Source organism: Lethenteron reissneri, chromosome 56 (genome assembly GCF_015708825.2).
Source record: "Lethenteron reissneri isolate LAM-NWPU_2019-01 chromosome 56, ASM1570882v1, whole genome shotgun sequence".
Lineage (NCBI taxonomy): Eukaryota > Metazoa > Chordata > Hyperoartia > Petromyzontiformes > Petromyzontidae > Lethenteron > Lethenteron reissneri.
The window spans coordinates 10,201,186-10,223,947 of NC_083834.1; the positions used below are offsets into that span (position 1 = coordinate 10,201,186).

The following is a 22,762-nucleotide window of genomic DNA, read 5'->3' on the forward strand; positions in this document are numbered from 1 at the left end:
GTCTGCTTATATGTCTGTCTATAGTTTTCTGGTTATATTCTATGTCGCTATTTCATTATACCTGATGATGATTGCTTGTGTTGCAATCGAAACGTCGTATGCTATTATTTAATTTATTATTTTATTTTTATACGTGACTTTACCGAAAAAACCAAAAAATAATTCCTGCAGTCACGAAAGCTCCAAAATTAAGATATAAATGTGTCATTAAAGCCGCCACCAGCCGACACAGCCAATCACTAAGGTTCGTCACGTAAACCAACAACAACGTTTACAATTTGAGTGCCATGACGTTTCGCCGGTAATTACAACAACAATCGGCATGGTCAGGCGACAGCCACGAGCTGTGGAGAGATCCTCCTCTTTGGTCTTTGGCCGTGCTCCGTACTTCGGCGGCCACTCCCGACATGAGCCTCGACCCCCCCCCGCCCCCGACCCCCCGGCCGACCGTCGTCCCTCCTGGCCGCGATGCGTCCTTCCCAGGTCTCCTCCCCTTCACATTCGCGTAAATCTCTTCGCTTTCAACGAGCTCCCACGAACCGGGAAACTCTCGGCCAAACTCGAGAGGGCTGCAGCAAAACGGCCTCCGCCGAACACCCCCCCCCCCGCAACCCCGAGAGATCACGCGTGCCTCTCGCCGAACGCGATGGCCTGCGTGCGAGTGTCGTACACCGCCCTCGCGCCGTGCCCCGACCGCGCCAGCGCTTGCTGCGGCGTCACGGCCCCCACCCCGGGCCCCCCCCCGCGGGACACCGCCTGGGAGGGCGAGGAGAAGGGAGAGCGGAGCGGCGAGGCCCGGGGGGAGGAGGCCCCCGAGGACGTCGAGGCCGCCCTGCGTTGCTGCCGCTCGAGGTTCCTCGCCTGGAGGCGCCGCAGGAGGAGGGTGGCCTCCGCCAGGGCGGCGTCGAGGGGCTGGCGGTGGTCCTCGCCGTGCTCCTCGTCGCCGCGGCGTCGCGAGCGACCGCCGTCCAGGGTTCTTGCTCGCCGGTCGGCGAGGGCGTCCGCGCCGCGAAGGCCTCCGCCCACAACGGTAGCTCCTGCCGGATTGTCGCCGCGGCCGGCGGCGGCGGCGACATCGATGGCGCCGCCTCCGACGGTGCCACGGCCACCGCCGCCGCGTTCGTCCAGGCGACGCTCGCCGCCGCGGTCGAGGGATGCTCCGCCTCTCCCACGGGCACCTCCGTGACCTTCGACGGCTCGTCCGCCTTCTCTGCTGCCAACTCCGATGCCACCAACTCCTCCATAGCCAACTCCGCAACCTCTTCTGCTCATGCCGCCGCCACCACCATCACCACCAACCCTCGGATCTCCCGGAACATCGATGCCCCCTTCAGGTTCATGACCAAGACCACGGTGACCCTTTCTGACACTGCCTCTTCCTCCTCTTTCATCGTCGCCTCTGGGAGCTCTCCCAATACCACTGCCACCACCAACCACTCTCCGATCATCACCACCGCCATCGCCACGTCCATGACAAACTCCGTGATCTCTTTCAGTGGCGCCGCCCCCTCCAGCACCATATCTTTCTCCTCTGATGACACCGATGCCTCCTTTGTAATTGTCTCGGTGGCCTCCGTAACTACCCGCCCTTTGACCGTATTCGCCGCCGTCGCCCGGTCCTCCGTGGTCACCTTCCAAGCCACCAACGGCGCCAGCGCCGGCAGCGAGGGGCGCCTGCTGCCGCCTGCTGGCTCCCAGCCTCCGTTTGACGTCCCTGAAGTTCGCACTTGTTTCTGTCTGGCGTGTGGGAGGCGTCGGCTCCGGCGGATGTGAGAGGCTGTTGTCGTTGCTAATGCTGCCGTTGTTGTCGCTGCTGCTGATGTTGTCGTTGCTGATGCTGTCGTTGTTGTCGCTGCTGCTGTTGCTGTCGTTGCTGATGCTGCTGTTGATGCCGCCGCCGCTGCTATTTTTACGCAAGCGACGACTGCTCGGTTCTGCAAGAGAGGTTTGCGAAGCGGCCGTCAAGATTAGTCGTAACTGGCGTCGTCATAAACCCCCCCGCCCCCCCCCCCCCCTGATCAGATACCCGGACTCGGAGACGAGAAGCCAGGACCTCGGTGGCGCTGGCTCAGCATCACCAAACCCGCAGTGGGAGACCCACACACCCCATGGCCCGAACCTGAAAGGTCAAGGGCTAGCGGGCGAAGTGTCTCTGCACATGGCCAAGCTGTTTCCATTGTCGTCCTTACCCGCCCGCCCGCACCTCCGATGAGCACGTTGGGCTACGTACGGCGCAAAAGAAGTTCAACGCACGCACATAGACTCACATAGTCACTCAGCCACTCTCACAGTCACTCACCGACACACTCGCCCATCCGATTAGCACGCTTGGCCACGCACGGCACTCTAGAAGTTCAACACGCAGTAACGTCTCCACATCGTGAGCTGGCCGGCGCTGCCTACCGCGTGGCAGCGCCGGCTCGGTCGTCTCCGAGATGCCCATCGCGGCCGCCCGTTTTTACCGCTGCTGTCATGGCGGTGGTATCGGGCGCGCAGGGCCGACAGCCGGTCGCCCCCGAAGGGCTGGTAGTGCCGGGAGGAGGACGAGGGCGGCGGCGTGGCGGAGGTGGCGGAGGTGGCGGAGGTGGCGGAGGCGTCTCGGTTGAGCAGTCGGGATCTCAGCGCCGCACGCAGCAGGGAGCGGACGGCAGAGACGCAGGCGGAGCGCCGGGACGGGTCGCTGGTGGGAGAGGGGAGGTGTGGGTGGCGGCGGGCAGCGGTAGGATCATCGCCAACATCGTCAGCGGCTGGGTTGGTGGTGACAGCATAGAGCGTCGTCATGGGGATCACCGGCAGGCGTAGTGGTGTGTGGTAGTTGTGCGGTAGTTGTGCGGTAGTTGTGCGGTACTTGTGGTAGTTGTGGTCGCGGCCTCACCGTCCCTGCAGCGTGAAGGTCTCCGCCGGCCTCGCTCCCCGCGCCGCGTGCCTCAGCTCCCACACGGCGCTCCGCCCGCCGTCTGCACGGAGCAACACGCGGCTCGGTCACATTCCGTGAACTAGTAACTCATTGGGCACGTTCTGTTTATGTGACAACCATGTCCTGTCGAGTGGTGGTGGCGGGGTATAACGACAGACACAATTATATATTTACGCAATCTAACCCCCCCCCCCCCCAAAAACAAAAAACCCGAGCAATGCGACTACGTGTTTAAACCCCGGCAGCGTTAACCGGGGTGGCCGCTGGGCTCAAACCCTGAGCCTCTAGCGGTGTCGCGGCCACGCGCCGATTGGTGCGACGACGATCGGCCCGGTGGGGGGGTTTGAACCCGTGGTGACCCCTGGGGTCGCTGGCTCGAGCTGCCCCCTGGAGCCCACGGATTGCGGCGTCGTTGGGGACTGCGGTGCGGCGCCTCTCACCGGCGCCGTGCTCCGTGTGCACCTCGAGTTGACTCGTGGGGATGAGGTGTTTGTACTTGATCAGGTCGGGCTCCTCCTGATGGGATAAACCAGACGTCACCATCAGCAGCAGCATCATCATTAAATCCATCATCAAAACCATTATCCTGAACATATTATTAAAACACGTCTATCACAACTATTATCATCATCACAGCTTTACCATCACAACTATCATCAACACCATCATCCTCACCACATCATCATAACTATCATCATCATCATCATCATAAAAATCGTCAATTGTCACCAAATCATCACATCATCATCATGTGTGTGTGGCTTTCGCGCGTGTCACACACACGCGTGGGGTGATCGCGCGCGCGTGTGTGTGAGGTGACGCGTCACAACCCAACACACTCAAGGTGACTGCGTGTGCGGTTGTGACGCGGGTCACATTCGCACACACGCGGGGTGACTGCATGTGTGTGTGTACGTGTGTGCGGTTGTGACGCGCGTCACAGCGTGCGTCTCCACCCACGCGCTTCTTGGCCCTGAGCGACCCCATGGCTGCATCCTCCTTGTACACGAGCACCACGGCCGTCTTGAACACTGCAAAGACAAAGGTACCCCGTGTAGCCTTCACCAGACTGTTGGGACAAGTGCTGCGAGCGAGTAGCACCTATGACGACCGGTACGCAAGTGCGCGCACACACATGGTGCGTACGGTGCATGTACAGCAGTCTCTCGATTATCCGCGTGCGGTTTATCCGCTATGCGGATTAACCGCGCACCTGAGATTTTGACACGAATGAATGACTCTTGGATTTTCCCTTAAGCCCAGAATATTCATCTAAAACAGCGATACATTGTGGGACCTTTCTTGGCAGTATCAAAATATAACACTCGGTTTTACCCTTTCTGGCAATAAAACAACAGTTGTGTCAAGATGTTAAAACACCAAGACAGAATCATTGTTCAAGGAATCCTGTCTGCATTAACCACACATAGTACTTGTGGTGAACATGCAAACAAAAAACACCGTGCTCTGATAATATATGATGATTTGGCGTTGAAACTGATTGGTCCACACCAGAGACAGCTTTCTTTTGAGCCTCGTCTCAAAGTGTTAGACCAGAGAACGCCAAAGGCTGTCCGCCTTATGCAGACAGGATTCCTTGAATAAGGATTCTGTTTGGTGTTTCAACATCTTGACAGTGACACATTGTTATCTTTGCAAATGTTTATTACAAGCCACGTGCTTAAACCGAACAATATGTTGCTCCGGTTAATTCGAAATCCACGTGATCGCCTCTACAGTACAGTAGTTGCCATATCTTTACAACAGTGGGCGGAGTTTGATGTTGATGTGCGTGGCTCTCTTGTCATACACTTCGTGGCTGGGAGTCTTCCGCAAACCGTGCTAATCGGAGGATGGGTGAGTGAGTGGGTGAGTGACTACGTGAGTGGGTGAGTATGTTAATGGGTGAGTGTTTGGGTGAGTGACTGAGGGAGTGAGCAGGAGTGAGGGGTGCCGGATGGGTTCGTGGTGGCGACGGGGTGAGGCTAGCCTGAGAGTCTGAGTTGATGTTCGAATCCCGTGTTAGTGATCGTGGTCAGTGTGACCCTCGGGGTTGGAGCCGGTGTTCAGAGCTTGCGTCACGTGATACAGTGCGAGTGGTAACACAAAGCATTGAGCGTAACAATATTTTACATATTCCGTAATGCTGGACATTCATTGTGTATAAGGACCAAATCCCCACGTGCAGCCACTACACCGAGTAAATAAAAAAACCCTCCTCCCAGGGAAATATCTAAAATGAATAAACAAAATTGAGAATTGGCACCCAAACAACAAAAGCGCAAACAAAGAAATTCTGTCACATCCCAGCATCGCTCGGAGTCTCGCCAGGGTTTTAGACCAGGCCACATCATCGTCATGGTCGATCCACTGCTGGCCACATCATCGTCATGTGCCCAATACTGGATGCACATGGGGAGGAGATGTGTTGGTGCCGCAGGTCGTGTTGGAGGAGTCTTGAAACGATTTTTTGGTAACCAGGTAAGGTCCCACCGAGCTACGTAGCTTTTTTTCAGAAGCGTCCTGGCCACAAATAATAGCTCAGCGAAGTGTCCTGTCACAGTGTGGAAATTTACAGCAGCTGGCTAATATAAGGGCACGTTGATTCTAAATGTGGAGGGGAAAACCCGGAGGAAAATCCACGCGACCACGGGGAGAGAGAGAGAGACACGCAAACTACAAATATACAGCAGGCGTCAGGGTCGAGATCGAACCCACGACCCCCTGTATACCGGGCGAGGTAGTTAACATCTCCTGGCCACGGTGGCGCCCCTCCAGTCGGTGCCAGGGTCCGTACCGAAGACTCTCGCGCCCAGGCCGTGCCGCCACTGTGCCGAGCGGACGAGCGGAGCGGGCGGGTTGAGCCAGCACACGTGCTCGTCCAGCAGCAGGTCGCCCATCGACAGGTCCACGACCTGTACGGGGTGGGGGGGGCGGACACGGGGGGGCGGGACACATGGGGTGGAGGGGGACAGAGAGGGGACATGTGGGGTGCACATGGGGTATACAGGGGGGGGGCACAGGAGGGGGCACGGGGGGGGGGAGACACACAGAGGGATACGTGACGGGGACAAAGGGAGATGGGAACACAGACGAGGACATACGAAGTGGGAGAGAGGGAGAGGCGGTGTAGATGGCGTCACTGGAGCGCCGCCATCCCGATCGCCGTCACGTGCCGCAATCGCCCTTCTCTTCCTTCTTCCCCTTGAATCTGTCGATGCCTCGCCAAGTCTCCAGACTCCTCTCTTTGACCAGAAGGTGGGCTTCCGCAGGGAGGGTTGGGGGGCGATGGTCGCCGCGGCAGGCGGGACTTTTGAACGCGCGCAAAACGGCGTCGTGAAGAAAGGTGGAGCGCGGGGGGCGTCGAGAGAACGGCGTGGCGGAGATCTTCTTCGTTGGCGCTGCCGTGGCCCTGGTACGCGGCGGAGAGTGCAGCAGCTACCTCTGTGACGAGCGGCGAACGCCCCGGCCGGTTGGTGAACAGTTGGTGAACGTTAGTGAACAGTTTGTGAACGTTAGTGAAGAGTTGGTGAATATTTGGTGAACAGTTAGTGGATAGTTGATGAACAGTTAGTTAACGTCAGTGAACAGTTGATGAACAGTTGGAGAATGTGAGTGAACAGTTGGTGAACAGTTGGCAAACACTTGGTGAAGGTCAGAACAGTTAGTGAGCAGTTAGTGAACAGTTAGTGAACAGTTGGTGAACGTACCTCGTCTCCCGAAGGCTGCTGGGCAGAGAGCTGGTGAAACGCTTCTCCGAATTCTTCGAAGAGCCGCTGAGCGTTGTTGATCTGCCCGGCCACCTCCTGCATCACGCGCTGGGCCTCTGCCAGAGACAAAACGTCGGTCCCCAAACCACTCACCCACCCAAACCACTCACCCACTCATTCACACACTTGCTTAGCCAACCACTCACCCACTCACTCATTCATACATTCAACCACTCACTCACCCATCCCCCGACTCACACACTCACACACTCACCCACTGAACCACTCATTCACCCACCCACTCACTCGCACCCACTCACTCGAAACATTTCCGCTTTCGGTTTCTCCCCTCCCTCCAGTAGAAGGCATCTGGCCCACTCCTCCACTGGAAGAAGTGGGAGTCACCCACTCTTTACCCCACCACACACGGGCCTGCCCATCGGCCGCGGTCGCACCCATCGACGCTGATTGATCCGAATCTTTATTGGGGGGGGGGGGGGGGGGGGTGCCGGCAAGTTAACCCGCACTTCCGGACGGCCCCCCCGAGTCGCACGGCCCTCTTGTTTGTCAAACTCGCCCCCCCCCCGCCTGCCTCGCCTCCCCCCGCTCCCGGCAGGAGTTGGCGCGGTCCTCACCCGCCATGTGGTAGCGCTCCTCGCTGTCCGGCTCGGTGGGTGACACCAAGCTGTGCAGCAGCAGCGGGTACTTGAGCACGCGCTGGATGGGCTTGATGAGGAGGGAGGGCAGCGAGGAGGCGTGCTGGCCGTCGGGGTTCAGCCGCTTCAGGGCGGCGGCGAGAGCCGGCTCCTCGGAGGCTGACGGCGCACAGCGACGACGACAACATCAACAATAACGTCAACAATAACGTCAACAATAACATCAACAACAGCGGTAGCAACAGCGACAATAGCAGCAACAGTAACAACATTAGCAACGACGATATCAGCGGCAAGATCAACAACGTTAACAGCAACATTAGCAACATCAACAATAACATCAACAACATCAGCGGCAACATGAACAACAGCAGCAGCATCGAAAACAACTTCAACATCATCAGAAACAACAACGACGACGACGCCACCAAGAGCAAGGGCCACAACAAGGAGGTTGGCCCCAAGCGGCAGGGCGGATGACTGCGCCGTGCCGCTCACGGTCAACAGTCAATAACAACAACAACAACATCCACAATAGAGGCTTGTTTTGGGTTAGATCACGCAGTAAATATGAATGTGTTGTTAAACCCACCACCACCCGACACAGCCAATGAGTAAGGTTTGTCACGTAAACAGAACATGGCAATTCGTTACGAGTACAGCAACACCGGTTGTGTGTTAGAGAGTAAAACCCACGACATTTGCAATTCGAGTGAGACATTTCGCCAGTACTTACAACCAGTGGCGGCTCCTGCAAAATCTCTCAGGGGGGGCAAATGTCTGGATGATTGATAAGGATAAGGTCCACCCATGCAATGGATAAATTAACAGCTTAAGCATGTAAAGGCAACTTCACTTCTTTAATATTAATGAAAAATAAAGTGACTCTTACAATACATCTTGTTTGTTTCTATACTCACTATTAATACAATCCACTCAAGTTTCTTTTATTAAAGATTCCACTAGGTGGCGACATTATATTGTTGGATGAAACGTGCTTACGTATGATGACGTAAGCACGTTAGTGCGAGCCCTCCCGGAAGCCATAGAGAATGCATTGCAGCGCCCCCCGTTCGAAAAAAAACTTATTTGAATGTAAGTCTATGGGGCCACTCGGGGCGATTCTCAGCCGGAGTGAAATCGCCCAAAAAGAGGCGGTACTCCACAGAACGTGACATGATGCTGATTGGACTATATCCAGAGGCACAGTGACGGCTAGCGTGACTCTGTGGTTGAATGACATTGGTGGTGCGTCGCCCAATCGCCCTAATGAAGAAACCGCCCCTGCTTACAACCAGCATCATCAGGCGACAGCCATAGTTGTGGAGAAATCCTCCTGTTTCGTTCTTAAAAACGTGACAAACGCCTTACTAATTGGCTGCGTCGGGCGGTGGCAGGTTGAATGATGCGTTTATATATTTACGCGAAACTAACCCATAAAACCTCTTACGGATAATATTGGTTATGTGTGCCTACCACGTGTTAAACATGGCGGCAACAACAACGAGACTTGCCACGTGTGCCTACCACGTGTTAAACATGGCAACAACAACGATACTTGCCACGTGTGCCTACCACGCGTTAAACATGGCAACAACAACGATACTTGCCACGTGTGCCTACCACGTGTTAAACATGGCAACAACGACGATACTTGCTGCCGTGTGCTTCGCTCGCGAGAGAGCGGTGCCACGCGCTACTGAAAATTCCTCAGTTGGCATCTTAACAGGGCCAGGTCGCCCCCACGTTTGGCAGGACCCTCTTGAAAACGAGTGGAATAATAATACGTAAATAAAGCTCCCGGCCACAACCATCAATGTTGATGATGGACCCTTAATGGATTATTGATGGATCGTCAGTGATGATGATTGACTGGGATGAATGGTTATATGGATAGACGGATGATGACGATGATTGATTGATCAAGAGATCGATGATTGTTGTTGCCGACGACGTTGATGACGACGATGACGACGACGGTTGATCAGCTGGACTGGTCGGATGGTCCAAGCCAATTGGAGCTTAATCCGATTCCCAGCCGTGGACAGATGACGTGGTTGGCAAGTGGTACCAGAGCCTGGCCCGGGCCTCCCCTAGGTCCGTGCAGCCTTAAAACGCGCGTCAACACCGGTACAGGGGGGGGCGACAGGCGGCCCAGGGCGTTCGCAACGACACCGCCCCCGCCTCGTGCACAGGCTGCACGGGGGACCTGTGCCTCATCCGTGTTGTTGCGTCCGAGTTGTTGCGTCCGAGTTGTTGCGTCCGTGTTGTTGGGTCCGTGTTGTTGCGTCTGTGCATCACCTGTGCGCAGGCAGCTCTGCGTGCGCGCGTGACTGGCACAGTACGCGCTGTACAGGCGGAAGCGCTCCGAGAAGAAGAGGAAGGAGCCACCCAGCGAGAAGAGCACGCGCTGTGGGTGGGAGGGGTAGAGACACGGGGGGGGGGGGGGGGGTGGGACATGGGGAGAGAGACGTGGGGACAGTGATGGGGAGACAAGGAGAGACACTGAGAGTTATGGGGAGAGGCACGTGGAGAGCCACACATGAAGAGACATGGGGGGAAGGCCATTAGGATGCAGAGGGAGAGATATGGGGAGAGATATGGGGAGAGACATGGGGAGACTGGGAGAGACACGAAGGTGCACAGAGAGACAGAAGCATACGGAGGCGCAGGGAGGCGGAGGAAGACACGTGGAAGATAGGGACATGGAGAGGGGGAGACAAGGATGAGGAGGGAGGAGGAGGCATTGCCTTCTGGTTTACTGAGAGAGAGGAGATCAGAGAGGGAGGAGGCTCCGTCACCTTGAAGTCGGCGGGTGACTGTAGGTTCTGGAAGTCTGGTGCTAGGTCCATCCCTTGTCTCAGAGTGGCGACAAACTCTTGGTGGAAGGAAATTAGCTCGTGCAGAACGGACAGCACCGAGTCCAACTACACGACACACGTACAGGGACACCCGTACTTACGAACGAGTCAAGTTTCAGAGGTCTGTTCGTAAGTCCCAACTTTACACCTGTCGATTACAAACGGGTTGTACGGCATGTACACGGGGAATGGCTATAAAAGTTGTAAAATCTCCTGGAGATGTAGATGCCACTGGTTCTTTACGTTCTGCAGATGTAGATGCCACTGGTTCTTTATGTTCTGCATATGTAGATGCCACTGGGTGTTCATGTTGAGCAGATGTCGATGCCACTGGGTGTTCATGTTGAGCAGATGTAGATGCTAATTCCCTTTGGTGCTCGTGTTTTCTCTCTGCTCTCTTAAAAAAAACCTACCAAGAGATGTCTGCACAGTGGCTCTCTTCTTCTCTTCACAAATCCACTTGTGACAGACGATAGCATCGTGGACAGCTGCTGACACCTGAGTAACCCTTGCAGTGTTTGTGTCCTGAGACTCAAAACAAGGCGGTGCCTTCTCAATCACGCTGAAACCTGCAGTCAGCTGATCGGTGTCGAACCCTTGGGGTTGCTCAGCCTCCTGTTCCTCATCAGTTGACCTCATCCTCCACCCTGTCACACCCAACAAACGCCGCCATCTATTGCGCGGCCGTTGAACATTACGATTCTCGGTCCGAAAAGGCAACTTGGGCCGTACGAACCAGGATTATTCGTGTCTCGGAAAGTTCGTAAATCGAATGCTCGTAAGTAGAGGAGCCTCCTAACACATAATCTTTAGAATATTTCTATAGACTGGAATAATCCGACGAGCTATGAAGCTCTTTTTCACACATATCCAGTATCGAGAACGGGGTCAGAAGGGCACAACAACAAACAGTACAAAAACACGATAGGAGTACGAAGTTTAGTAAGGTTAAGGAAGTCACTAAAAATTCATAGAGTATATAAATTCGCAAACACGAGACAGATACACACGCTCACAGGACGCACAGGCAGCAACACACGTCTGCAAAGTTCGAAATGTAATTTAATGCCATTTATATAAGTGTAGGGGTGTCAGGGGAAGGATTCCCACCAATAGGTGGGTTAGTGGGAGGGGTGATCGAGGAGATATAAGGAGAGAACGGGCGGGAAGAGGGGGCCTTTGGCGGGAACGATATGGGACGGCTGGGGGACAGGTGTGGATGGAAGAAAAGGAATAAAGGACGAGACCCCTGCAATCTGGTGTCGGCTCCTCCTTTACATAAGTGTAATAACAGCCATAGAGGGTTCACGTGGGGATTGGCTTGCCGGTCCTGCTTTGTAGCCAATAAGGGTTGAGACAGGGAACATGGCCTCTGCGTGATTGTGGCGTGTTAGCAGGGGGGAGTGGCCTGGCCATTCGGGGCCCCAGCTAATGGGGAGCCGGATCAGAGGCGTGGTCCCGGGATTGACAGGTAACCATCGAGAACGGTGAATGCTGTCTACGGAGGATTGGCTGGGGGGTACCACGTGACGAAGGGATTAAGAGAGAGAGAGAATGATCGAGAGCAGACTGGGGAACGAGCAGAGCAAGAGCCACGCGCGTACGGGGGCTCTAGGTGCCACGTGCGCGGTGGGAACTTGGTGTGAAGTCTGCCCGCTCTCTGTTGTCTGCCGGCAACGGAGAGTGTGTGAGTAAAGTGTATTGTGGAAGTGGAAATAAAAAGGACCGATTCCGAAGCCGTCTCAGAAGGATTATTACATAAGCATGCGAGTGGTCCAACAGACAACTTTTACTGACCCTGACACCCGGTCTCAAGACACCGACCCTGACACTCGGTCTCAAGACACCGACCCTGACACCCGGTCTCAAGACACTGATCCTAAAACCAGGTTTTCGGAAACTACGTCTCCAGATAAATCAGCTGAATCGGAACCTCCGGTGCGATTCATACCTCAAGGTGAGTGAAAAATTCCTCCAGCTGTAAAGGTTCAAGATAATGATCTCGTAAATCTATCAGGTCCTGTGAAAGCAAAAAAGAACAACAATGATCAGTGGCCTGAGGCCATGAAACTCTCCAAATGAGAACCGCATCTGGTCATTTCTGACGTGTAACTGCTGCTGCTGTGCTTCTGCCTGATGCTGCCTGCTGCTACTGCAGTGCAGCTGAAAAGAGACTCAATTAAGCTTTCCTGTAAAAGTACTTGGCATTATTATTATAACAATGACCGACGATTGTTTTGAACCCAGGGGTCTGACCCAGTCTCTCACCAGTGGTGGCTCGGTGTCTCTGACGCGGCCAGAATGAGCCCTATGAATGAGAGAGATTTCTCGAACGATGACTTGAACGTCACCACTCTCTCGCTGACATGAGCCCTCTAAGATAGGGACACTAAGACCCAGGACTTGAACCCAGAATCTCAGCACTGCTGGTTCAGTGTGTCCGACACGGCCATTATGAACCCCTGGCACCTGGATGTAGGAGCCCTCCGTGTCCACGAGCTCCAGGATTCCCTTGCGGAGTCGATCGGCTTCCGAGAGCCGCCCACTTGCTCTCGTGGCAGCCATGGCCTCTGGGATAGGGAGGTCAGGGTTCAAGGTAGAGTCAAAAATCTGTTTCAATACAGTGCCAAAATCGACACAGTACAAGAAGAAGTGTAATAAGTGGCTCCAACACGGCAGAACTTTACTTAATATTTATTAATAGTTCTTTCACAGCCACGACTCCTCTCGTTACGCGGATGCCGTCGTTCCTTTTTGGTGTGACTGCGCTGCCCCGCAACCACGTGGCGCTCACCCCGATCTCCACCGCACCGCTGGCTGGCGGCGCGCTGGGGAGCGGCTGAGCAGTTGGAGGTCGAGCCGCCACATGGCTGGTGGAAATGGGGGGGCAGCAGCGACGTGGAGCTCCTCTTCGATCTTCAACCACCGACCCCGAACCTTCCGCTACCCCCCGCTTTTATTCCCTTTTCCGAGGCTAAGCCCCGCCTCTGGCCACGCCCCTCGAGGAACCTTCGAGAACGTTCCAGAGGCTTCCATGCTAGCTCCGCCCATTAACCTTTCCCCCAGATAGAACCCGACTACTGATAAGGCGTGGACTGTACGACAGTGTGTAAAGTGTAACCCCTCAATTATGCAGGAGATGGCGCTCGCTTATTACAGAAGTCTTATCGGTATTTTGTTTCACCCCGCGAAAGAAGTTCAACATACACAGAGTACATAGACCAACATAGTCACTCACTGATCCTCCGATTAGCACGATCGGCTACGTACGGTGCGAAAAAAGTTAAACGTACACGCATAGACTCACATAGTAACTCACCCACTCACATAGTCACTCACCCACTCACTCGCCCATCCACGCACGGTTGGCTGCGTACGGTGCAAAAGAAGTTCAACGCACACGCATAGACTCACATAGTCACTCACCCACACCTCCGATCAGCACGGTCGGCTACGTACGGTGCGAAATAAATGAAACGTACACACAGTGCATGACGCACGGCGATTGTTGTTGTTGCTGCTGCTGCCGCTGTGCAAAGTCGAGGAGCGCGTGTTGTTCTGTCGGAAGTCACGTGGGCGATTGCGTGTGAGGGCTTGCGCGCACGTGCGCGGTGACGTGACGAAGGAGTCGCCGCTGGCCCCCTCGCTCGCTCCTCTCTCGCTCGCTCCACGCCGAGCACACGACCGCTTTGCGCGAGGTGATAAGAGCGTGACTGCGTGTGATCACGGGTGTGTCAACAAGGGTGTGTGTGTGTGGAGTGGTGGGGGGTGGTGAATACAATGGCAGTGTTGTGTGTGATTACCTGTGTGTGTTTGTGTACCTTGTGTGTACCTGTATGTGTGTACCTGTGTGTGTACCTGTGTGTGTACCTGTATGTGTGTGTACCTGTGTGTTTGTGTACCTGTGGGTGTGTGCACCTGTATGTGTACCTGTGTGTGTACCTGTGTGTGTGTGTGTACCTGTGTGTTTGTGTACCTGTATGTGTTTGTGCACATGTGTGTTTGTGTACCTGTGTGTACCTGTGTGTGTTTGTGTACATGTGTGTTTGTGTACATCGGTGTTTATTGTACCTGTGTGTGTGTACCTGTGTGTGTACCTGTGTGTGTGGAGGCCTTCATAGGTGCTGCTACTCGGTATCAGCACTTGCCCTACCAGTCTGTTCAGGTTACACGGGTGATCTTTGTGCGGGGAGCGGTGGTGTAGCGGTTAGCGCGCTGCGCTACGAACCCGGCGACCCGAGTTCGATTTCCGCTCACGACCAACGCCAGTGACGATTATCTGAACCGGTCCTGCTCCCCCTTTAGGTCGATTCGGCCTTAAACGCCTACTTGCTGCGGTGTGTAAACATCGCCGCTAGGTAGACAAAGGCGGCCGGGCGTGGTGTTGGCCACCCACCCCCTCGTTTGCCGTGCCGGTCTTCATAAGTGCTACTCGCTAACAGCACTTGCCCCAACAGTCCGTTACAGGCAATACGGGAGATCTTTGCCTTTGTGTGTTTGTGTACGTGTGTGTGTGTATAAGCGCGTGTGTGTGTACGGGTGTTATATTAAAAGTAAGAGTAGAGTACAGTGTGTGGTGTACGTGTGGTATGCGTGTGTGGAGGTGTTCCACTCAGCTCTTGCATGCCTCTGCCTGCGTCTTAACACGAACGCTCGCTCACTCAGGCTGACAAGGCTATGCGTGGCTGTGCGTGTATAGGTGTGTATGTGTGTGTGTAGGTATGTGTGGCACAAGCGTCGTGGTGACTTCACCGCCATTTAGTGGCTAATGGCGGTTGTTGTTGTGTAGGTGTGTGTGCGTGGGTGTGTGTGTATTAAATATAAATATGTAACAAATAAGCTTGTGCCGGAGGCCCCGGGGGGACAGGCGTCTATGACGTCTCCTGGCCAAACCCCAATTGGCAGAGCCGGGAGATTGAATCTTCACCCTCGGAGCTCCTCCAGAAACAACGAAAGGCCACTACGGATGGCCACGTGGAATGTTCGAATGCTCACTGCAGAGGAGAGGCTGCCACTCCTCTGTCGGGAGCTGGACTGGTACCGCCTAGATCTCTGTGGCATTCAGGAGGTCCGGTGGACCGGTTCCCGCTCCTGCCACCATGAGGGGTGGACAGTCCTCTCTCTACTCAGGGCAGGAGACTGCCAAACAACAGGGTGTGTCTCTTCTTCTGAACAAAAAAATTAAGGGGGCGTGGGAGCGTGGCGGTGAGGTGTGGGAAGTTGTAAGCCCCAGGATACTTTGGGCTCGCCTTCCCATCAACCGGAGGCGAGGAGTGGTGGTCGTGGTTACTTATGCCCCCACCGAAGACGAACATCCGTTGAGGGATGCAGGCAAAGCCGATGAGTCAGATGCCTTCTATGACCTCCTGTCACAGGTGCTGGCTAAAGTGGCCACTCGGGACAGAGTCATCTTGTTGGGTGACTTCAATGCCCGAGTTGGTCATGATGCTGGCACCTGGTCTGGAGTGATTGGAAGGCATGGGTCAGATCAGCTCAATAACAACGGTAGGAGGCTGCTAGATTTTTGTGCAGCCCATGGGCTTGTAATTACCAATACGCTCTTCCGGCATCGGCGCATCCACACAACATCATGGATGCATACCGGGTCCAAGCAAGAACATCTGCTGGACTACATAGTGATGGACCAGCGGATGCGAGCCCATGTCCTTGACACCAGGACCTACCGTGGAGCTGATCTGCCCTCTGACCATCGACTGGTCATCTGTAAGATGCGCCTGCCATTCTTCCATTCCGGTGGTGGGTGTACACCCAAGACCCCATTCCAACCTAAGGTGGCCTGGTCTCAGTTAGCTGATGAAAGTTGCAAGCGAGAATTTCATCATCGTTTGCGGCTGGGGTTCGCATCATCCCCCACTCCTCCTGATGTCGAGGGTAAATGGGCGAGGTTTAGGACTGTGACTCATTCAGCTGCAATGGCTGCTTTGGGTACGCGGTCCAGACCTCCCCAGAAACCCTGGCTGACAGAGGAGGTGTTCAGGATAGTTGAGAAAAAGCGACAGGCCCACTCTCATCGGCTACAGCATCCCACGTCAGAGAATGAGGAGGCTTACCGCAGCCTTCGCTCGGAGGTTCGGAGAGCCGTAAGGCGGTGCAAGGATGGTGGTGGTCGCGAGTTGCTGAGGAGATGGAGTCTGCCTCAGTGACCCGCGATCACAAATCACTATTTAACTCCATCAAAAAAGTACCCTGCAGCGACACACCTATTACCACCATTAGGGGAAACAATGGTGATCCAATCTCCGACCCCCAGGAACAGGTTTGCAGATTTGCTGAACATTTCTGTGAGGTCCTGGGGGAGGGGAAATCCCTCAGCCAGGAAAATATCATGGCACAAAGTGGGGATAACCCTGCTGAGGCTGCGGTGCCTCAAATATTGGAAGAAGCCAGCCCCTGTGAGTGGCTGGCTGAGGTGCCATCTGTTGAGGAAGTACTGAAGGCGATCCGGAGTCTGAGACCAGGAAAGGCACCGGGCAGAGATGATCTCCCAAGCGAAATGCTGAGGGAGGGTGGCGTTTGTGCACAGACTGCCCTACATGATATCGTAACAACAGTCTGGACGACTGGACGGGTTCTGCAGGATTGGAAGGATGCCCTGGTGGTCCCCCTCTTTAAGAAGGGGGACCACACAGACTGTAACAACTACAGGGGCATCTCACTCCTCAGTGTGCCGGGAAAGGTCCTGGCAAGGATTATTCAACATCGCCTTGCTAGGCACGCTGAGGAGAGGCTTGCAGAGCCCCAATGCGGTTTCAGGAAAGGGCGGTCCTGCACAGATGCCATATTTTCTATCCGTCTACGACAGCAGAGGTGTAGGGAATTCCAACAAGACCTACATCTCTGCTTTATTGACCTGGTCAAGGCCTATGATACCATCAGTAGGCCTGGGCTCTGGGTTGTTATTCGTGCTTTCGGAGTCCCTGACCCTCTGCTCACGATCATTAAGGACCTGCATGATGGTGAGCGGGCCCGAGTAAAACTACGTGGCCGGGAGTCAGAGCCATTCCCTGTACACCTTGGGGTGCGACAGGGATGTCCTCTGGCTCCCACATTATTTAACATCTATTTTGACCACGTAGTTCGTGAAGCCTTCAATAGCTATACCGGGGGAATTTCCATTCGGTACAGATATAATGGGAGGCTGATCCATGCCCGGGTGCGGTCAAGGGATGGCTCCCTATTGGTCAACCACGTTATGTATGCCGATGATTTGGTAATTGCTGCCCATTCAGAGGAGGAGTTGGAGACGCTTCTGCTGAAACTGGAGTGTGCCACTAAGAGGTGGGGCCTTACCATCAGCCCCACCAAAACGAAGCACCTGCCTGGGTATTTTGTACCATCGGACACTCCACCCCCACAACTCCCAATCGGTGATGTGGCAGTTGTGGAGAGAGTGGAAAGTTTCCTATACCTGGGCAGTGTGCTAATGACCGGCTCCGGTTTAACAGCGGAGGTCTCACTCCGAATCAGCATTATCTTTTCATCGGTTGTGTAATGCTGTGTGGAAGCTGCCTGGTGTGTCGCTCCGCACAAAGCTTCAGGTCTTCTCGGCCACAGTCATTCCCTCCCTTCTCTCCGCTTGCGAAACGTGGACCCCCCTAATGGAGCATCTTCGCTGGTTAGAAACATTTAGTTTGGCCTGCCTACGATCCATTCTGGGTTTAACCAGGCTGGATTGTGTGAGGAGCTCACAAATCCTTGAAAGATCTGGGCAAAGTCCCATCGGTGAGCTCCTTCGGCAGGTAAGGCTGCGTTGGCTGGGCCATGTAGCCCGCATGCTCAATCACCGCATGCCCAAACAGCTTTTGTTTGGCCGGATCGAGGGGGCAAAACGGGGGCAACACGGGCTAGAGAAGAGATGGAGTGATGTGGTACAGGAGGATGTGGAGCTGAGTGGACTTGCCAATGACTGGTATCAGCGGTGTCAGGATCGGCCTCTGTGGAGGAGGCTCGTGAAGGACGCTACTGGGCAGTTGGAGGCATTCGCCCTCCAACAACAACAGAGGGCGGAGGAGCGACGCTCACAACTCCGAGCGGAGGCCGGATGGCTAAAGCACAGCAAGTTGGCACAGTAGGGGGCACAGGTGGTGCATCAGCCAGTCATCTCGGTCATCTCAGTCAGTCGACCCGTGGCACCTGGGTCTGCCCCGTGACCTCCTGCCAGCGGGCGTTCGACACTTCACGTAGCCTCAAGGTGCACCTAGCCTGGCACAGGCGTCGTGGTGACGTCACCGACACTTCGTGGCGAATGGCGGTTGTTGTTGTTGTGTGTGTACGAGTGTGTGTGTGTGTACGCGTGTCTGTGTGTGTAAGCGAGTGTGTGTACGAGTGCCTGTGTGTGTGTACGCGTATGAGCGGTGGTGTAGCGGTTAGCGTGCTGCGCTACGAACCTGGCGACCCGAGTTCGATTCACGCTCACAGCAAACACCAGTGACGATTATCTGATCCGGTCCTGGGCCTCCCCTAGGTCGACTCAGCCTCAAATAAGTACCTGGTGCCGTGTGTAAAAAACATCGCCACTGGGGAGACAAATACGGCCCGGGCGTGGTCCTTGCCACTCACCCCTTTATAGGTGGTGCTACTCGCTAACAGCACTTTCCACAACAGTTTGTGAAGGCTATGCAGGGGATCTTTGTCTTGTTGTGTGTGTGTGTACGTGTGTGCGTGTGTACATGTGTACGTGTGTGCGTGTGTACGTGTGTGCGTGTGTACATGTGTGCGTGTGTACATGTGTGCGTGTGTGCGTGTGTACATGTATACATGTGTGCGTGTGTACATGTGTGCGTGTGTACGTGTGTGCGTGTGTACGTGTGTGCATGTGTACATGTGTACGTGTGTGCGTGTGTACATGTGTACGTGTGTACATGTGTACGTGTGTGCGTGTGTACATGTGTGCGTGTCCACATGCAGACCCACCTGAGTGCCGTGAAGCGACCTCCGCGGCGCGACCGTCAACCCCGCACCCGCCGGGGCGCATTCCAGCGAGTTGACAACAAATAAATAAATAAACGCGACCTCAACTTCGACGAGGCGAAGTTGACTTCCACCCTCTTTCCCGCCCGTGGCACCAAAACCCAAATCCGTTAGGGCGGCAGGGCGCGTCTCGGTTCGCGGTGCGGAGGCGCGGTCGGGATGGACTTTCCCGGGCGGGCGGGCGGGAGGGCTCAAGTTGGGATTGAAGACGAACACGGCGAAATGTCGAGACACAGCCGGCAAGTGCTCCACTCGTAACGAATTGGCACGTTCTGTTTACGCGGATAAAAAAAAAACCTCACTCATTGGCTGTGTCGGGTGGCGGCGGGTTTAATGACACATTTATACAGGGTGCTTAAAAAAATGGATAAAACACGATTACGAATGTATTATGGATATTGTTTGCGAAAGCTTACCACGTGTTAAACTAACGTAGAAATTATAAACTATATTTTTACGTTACCAGGTATAAGGTGTGTAGCTATTTTTTCAGAAGTGGCCTGGCTATCACAAACAGATAGCTCAACGAAGTGTGCTCATCGAGTGGACATTTATGGCAGGGATCGAACCCAAGTGCTCCTACATACCGGGCGAGGGAGTTAACATCTCGCTACCGTGACGCCCCAGATTTAGATTAACACTGGGACCAGAGACTTACATTAGCCCATAGATTAACACTGGGGTCAGAGACTTACATTAGCCCATATATTAACACTGGGGTCAGACTTACATTAGCCCATAGATTAACACTGGGGTCAGAGACTCACATTAGCCCATAGATTAACACTGGGGTCAGAGACTCACATTAGCCCATAGATTAACACTGGGGTCAGAGACTCACATTAGCCCATAGATTAACACTGGGGTCAGAGACTTACATTGGCCCATAGATTAACACTGGGGTCAGAGACTCACATTAGCCCATATATTAACACTGGGGTCAGAGACTTACATTAGCCCATATATTAACACTGGGGTCAGACTTACATTAGCCCATAGATTAACACTGGGGTCAGACTTACATTAGCCCATAGATTAACACTGGGGTCAGAGACTTACATTAGCCCATAGATTAACACTGGGGTCAGACTTACATTGGCCCATAGATTAACACTGGGGTCAGAGACTTACATTGGCCCATAGATTAACACTGGGGTCAGAGACTCACATTAGCCCATAGATTAACACTGGGGTCAGAGACTTACATTAGCCCATAGATTAACACTGGGGTCAGAGACTCACATTAGCCCATAGATTAACACTGGGGTCAGAGACTTACATTAGCCCATAGATTAACACTGGGGTCAGAGACTCACATTAGCCCATAGATTAACACTGGGGTCAGATACTTACATTAGCCCATATATTAACACTGGGGTCAGAGACTCACATTAGCCCATAGATTAACACTGGGGTCAGAGATTCACATTAGCCCATAGATTAACACTGGGGTCAGAGACTCACATTAGCCCATAGATTAACACTGGGGTCAGAGACTTACATTAGCCCATAGATTAACACTGGGGTCAGAGACTCACATTAGCCCATAGATTAACACTGGGGTCAGATACTTACATTAGCCCATAGATTAACACTGGGGTCAGAGACTCACATTAGCCCATAGATTAACACTGGGGTCAGAGACTCACATTAGCCCATAGATTAACACTGTGGTCAGAGACTCACATTAGCCCATATATTAACACTGGGGTCAGAGACTTACATTGGTCCATAGATTAACACTGGGGTCAGACTTACATTAGCCCATAGATTAACACTGGGGTCAGAGACTCACATTAGCCCATAGATTAACACTGGGGTCAGAGACTTACATTGGTCCATAGATTAACACTGGGGTCAGAGACTCACATTAGCCCATAGATTAACACTGGGGTCAGAGACTCACATTAGCCCATAGATTAACACTGGGGTCAGAGACTCACATTAGCCCATAGATTAACACTGGGGTCAGAGACTCACATTAGCCCATAGATTAACACTGGGGTCAGAGACTCACATTAGCCCATAGATTAACACTGGGGTCAGAGACTCACATTAGCCCATAGATTAACACTGGGGTCAGAGACTCACATTGGCCCATAGATTAACACTGGGGTCAGAGACTTACATTGGTCCATAGATTAACACTGGGGTCAGAGAATCACATTAGCCCATAGATTAACACTGGGGTCAGAGACTCACATTAGCCCATAGATTAACACTGGGGTCAGAGACTCACATTAGCCCATAGATTAACACTGGGGTCAGAGACTCACATTAGCCCATAGATTAACACTGGGGTCAGAGACTCACATTAGCCCATAGATTAGCACTGGGGTCAGAGACTCACATTAGCCCATAGATTAACACTGGGGTCAGATACTCACATTAGCCCATAGATTAACACTGGGGTCAGAGACTCACATTAGCCCATAGATTAACACTGGAGTCAGAGACTCACATTAGCCCATAGATTAACACTGGGGTCAGATACTCACATTAGCCCATAGATTAACACTGGGGTCAGATACTCACATTAGCCCATAGATTAACACTGGGGTCACACTTACATTGGCCCATAGATTAACACTGGGGTCAGATACTTACATTAGCCCATAGATTAACACTGGGGTCAGAGACTCACATTAGCCCATAGATTAACACTGGGGTCAGATACTTACATTAGCCCATAGATTAACACTGGGGTCAGAGACTCACATTGGCCCATAGATTAACACTGGGGTCAGAGACTTACATTAGCCCATAGATTAACACTGGAGTCAGAGACTCACATTAGCCCATAGATTAACACTGGGGTCAGAGACTCACATTAGCCCATAGATTAACACTGGGGTCAGAGACTCACATTAGCCCATAGATTAACACTGGGGTCAGAGACTCACATTAGCCCATAGATTAACACTGGGGTCAGAAACTCACATTAGCCCATAGATTAACACTGGGGTCAGAGACTCACATTAGCCCATAGATTAACACTGGGGTCAGAGACTCACATTAGCCCATAGATTAACACTGGGGTCAGAGACTCACATTAGCCCATAGATTAACACTGGGGTCAGAGACTCACATTAGCCCATAGATTAACACTGGGGTCAGAGACTCACATTAGCTCATAGATTAACACTGGGGTCAGAGACTCACATTAGCCCATAGATTAACACTGGGGTCAGAGACTCACATTAGCCCATAGATTAACACTGGGGTCAGAGACTCACATTAGCCCATAGATTAACACTGGGGTCAGAGACTCACATTAGCCCATAGATTAACACTGGGGTCAGAGACTCACATTAGCCCATAGATTAACACTGGGGTCAGAGACTCACATTAGCCCATAGATTAACACTGGGGTCAGAGACTCACATTAGCCCATAGATTAACACTGGGGTCAGAGACTCACATTAGCCCATAGATTAACACTGGGGTCAGAGACTCACATTAGCCCATAGATTAACACTGGGGTCAGAGACTCACATTAGCCCATAGATTAACACTGGGGTCAGAGACTCACATTAGCCCATTCATTAACACTGGGGTCAGAGACTCACATTAGCCCATAGATTAACACTGGGGTCAGAGACTCACATTAGCCCATAGATTAACACT

At 53.5% G+C, this 22,762-nt stretch overlaps 1 protein-coding gene across 6 annotated transcripts; it reads right to left on the bottom strand.

The window, feature by feature from the left end:
* Positions 1-49: 49 nt before the first annotated feature.
* LOC133356902 (rho guanine nucleotide exchange factor TIAM1-like) lies at positions 50-19,215 on the bottom strand. Of its 6 annotated transcripts, none has more exons than XM_061574572.1 (13): positions 19,079-19,215; positions 12,614-12,714; positions 12,096-12,164; positions 10,085-10,210; positions 9,585-9,693; positions 7,263-7,442; positions 6,628-6,743; positions 5,715-5,832; positions 3,878-3,948; positions 3,358-3,433; positions 2,876-2,957; positions 2,463-2,680; positions 50-1,934 (listed from the first exon to the last, which is right to left on the bottom strand). In XM_061574572.1, exons 1-13 carry the CDS (start codon positions 19,137-19,139, stop codon positions 622-624), a joined length of 2,640 nt encoding a protein of 879 aa, XP_061430556.1. In that variant the 5' UTR covers positions 19,140-19,215; the 3' UTR covers positions 50-621. The 6 variants fall into 6 exon arrangements, with proteins under 6 accessions (XP_061430556.1, XP_061430559.1, XP_061430557.1 ...); XM_061574575.1 differs by lacking the exon at positions 19,079-19,215 and adding an exon at positions 13,645-15,083; XM_061574573.1 differs by lacking the exon at positions 19,079-19,215 and adding an exon at positions 13,627-15,083.
* Positions 19,216-22,762: the final 3,547 nt, after the last annotated feature.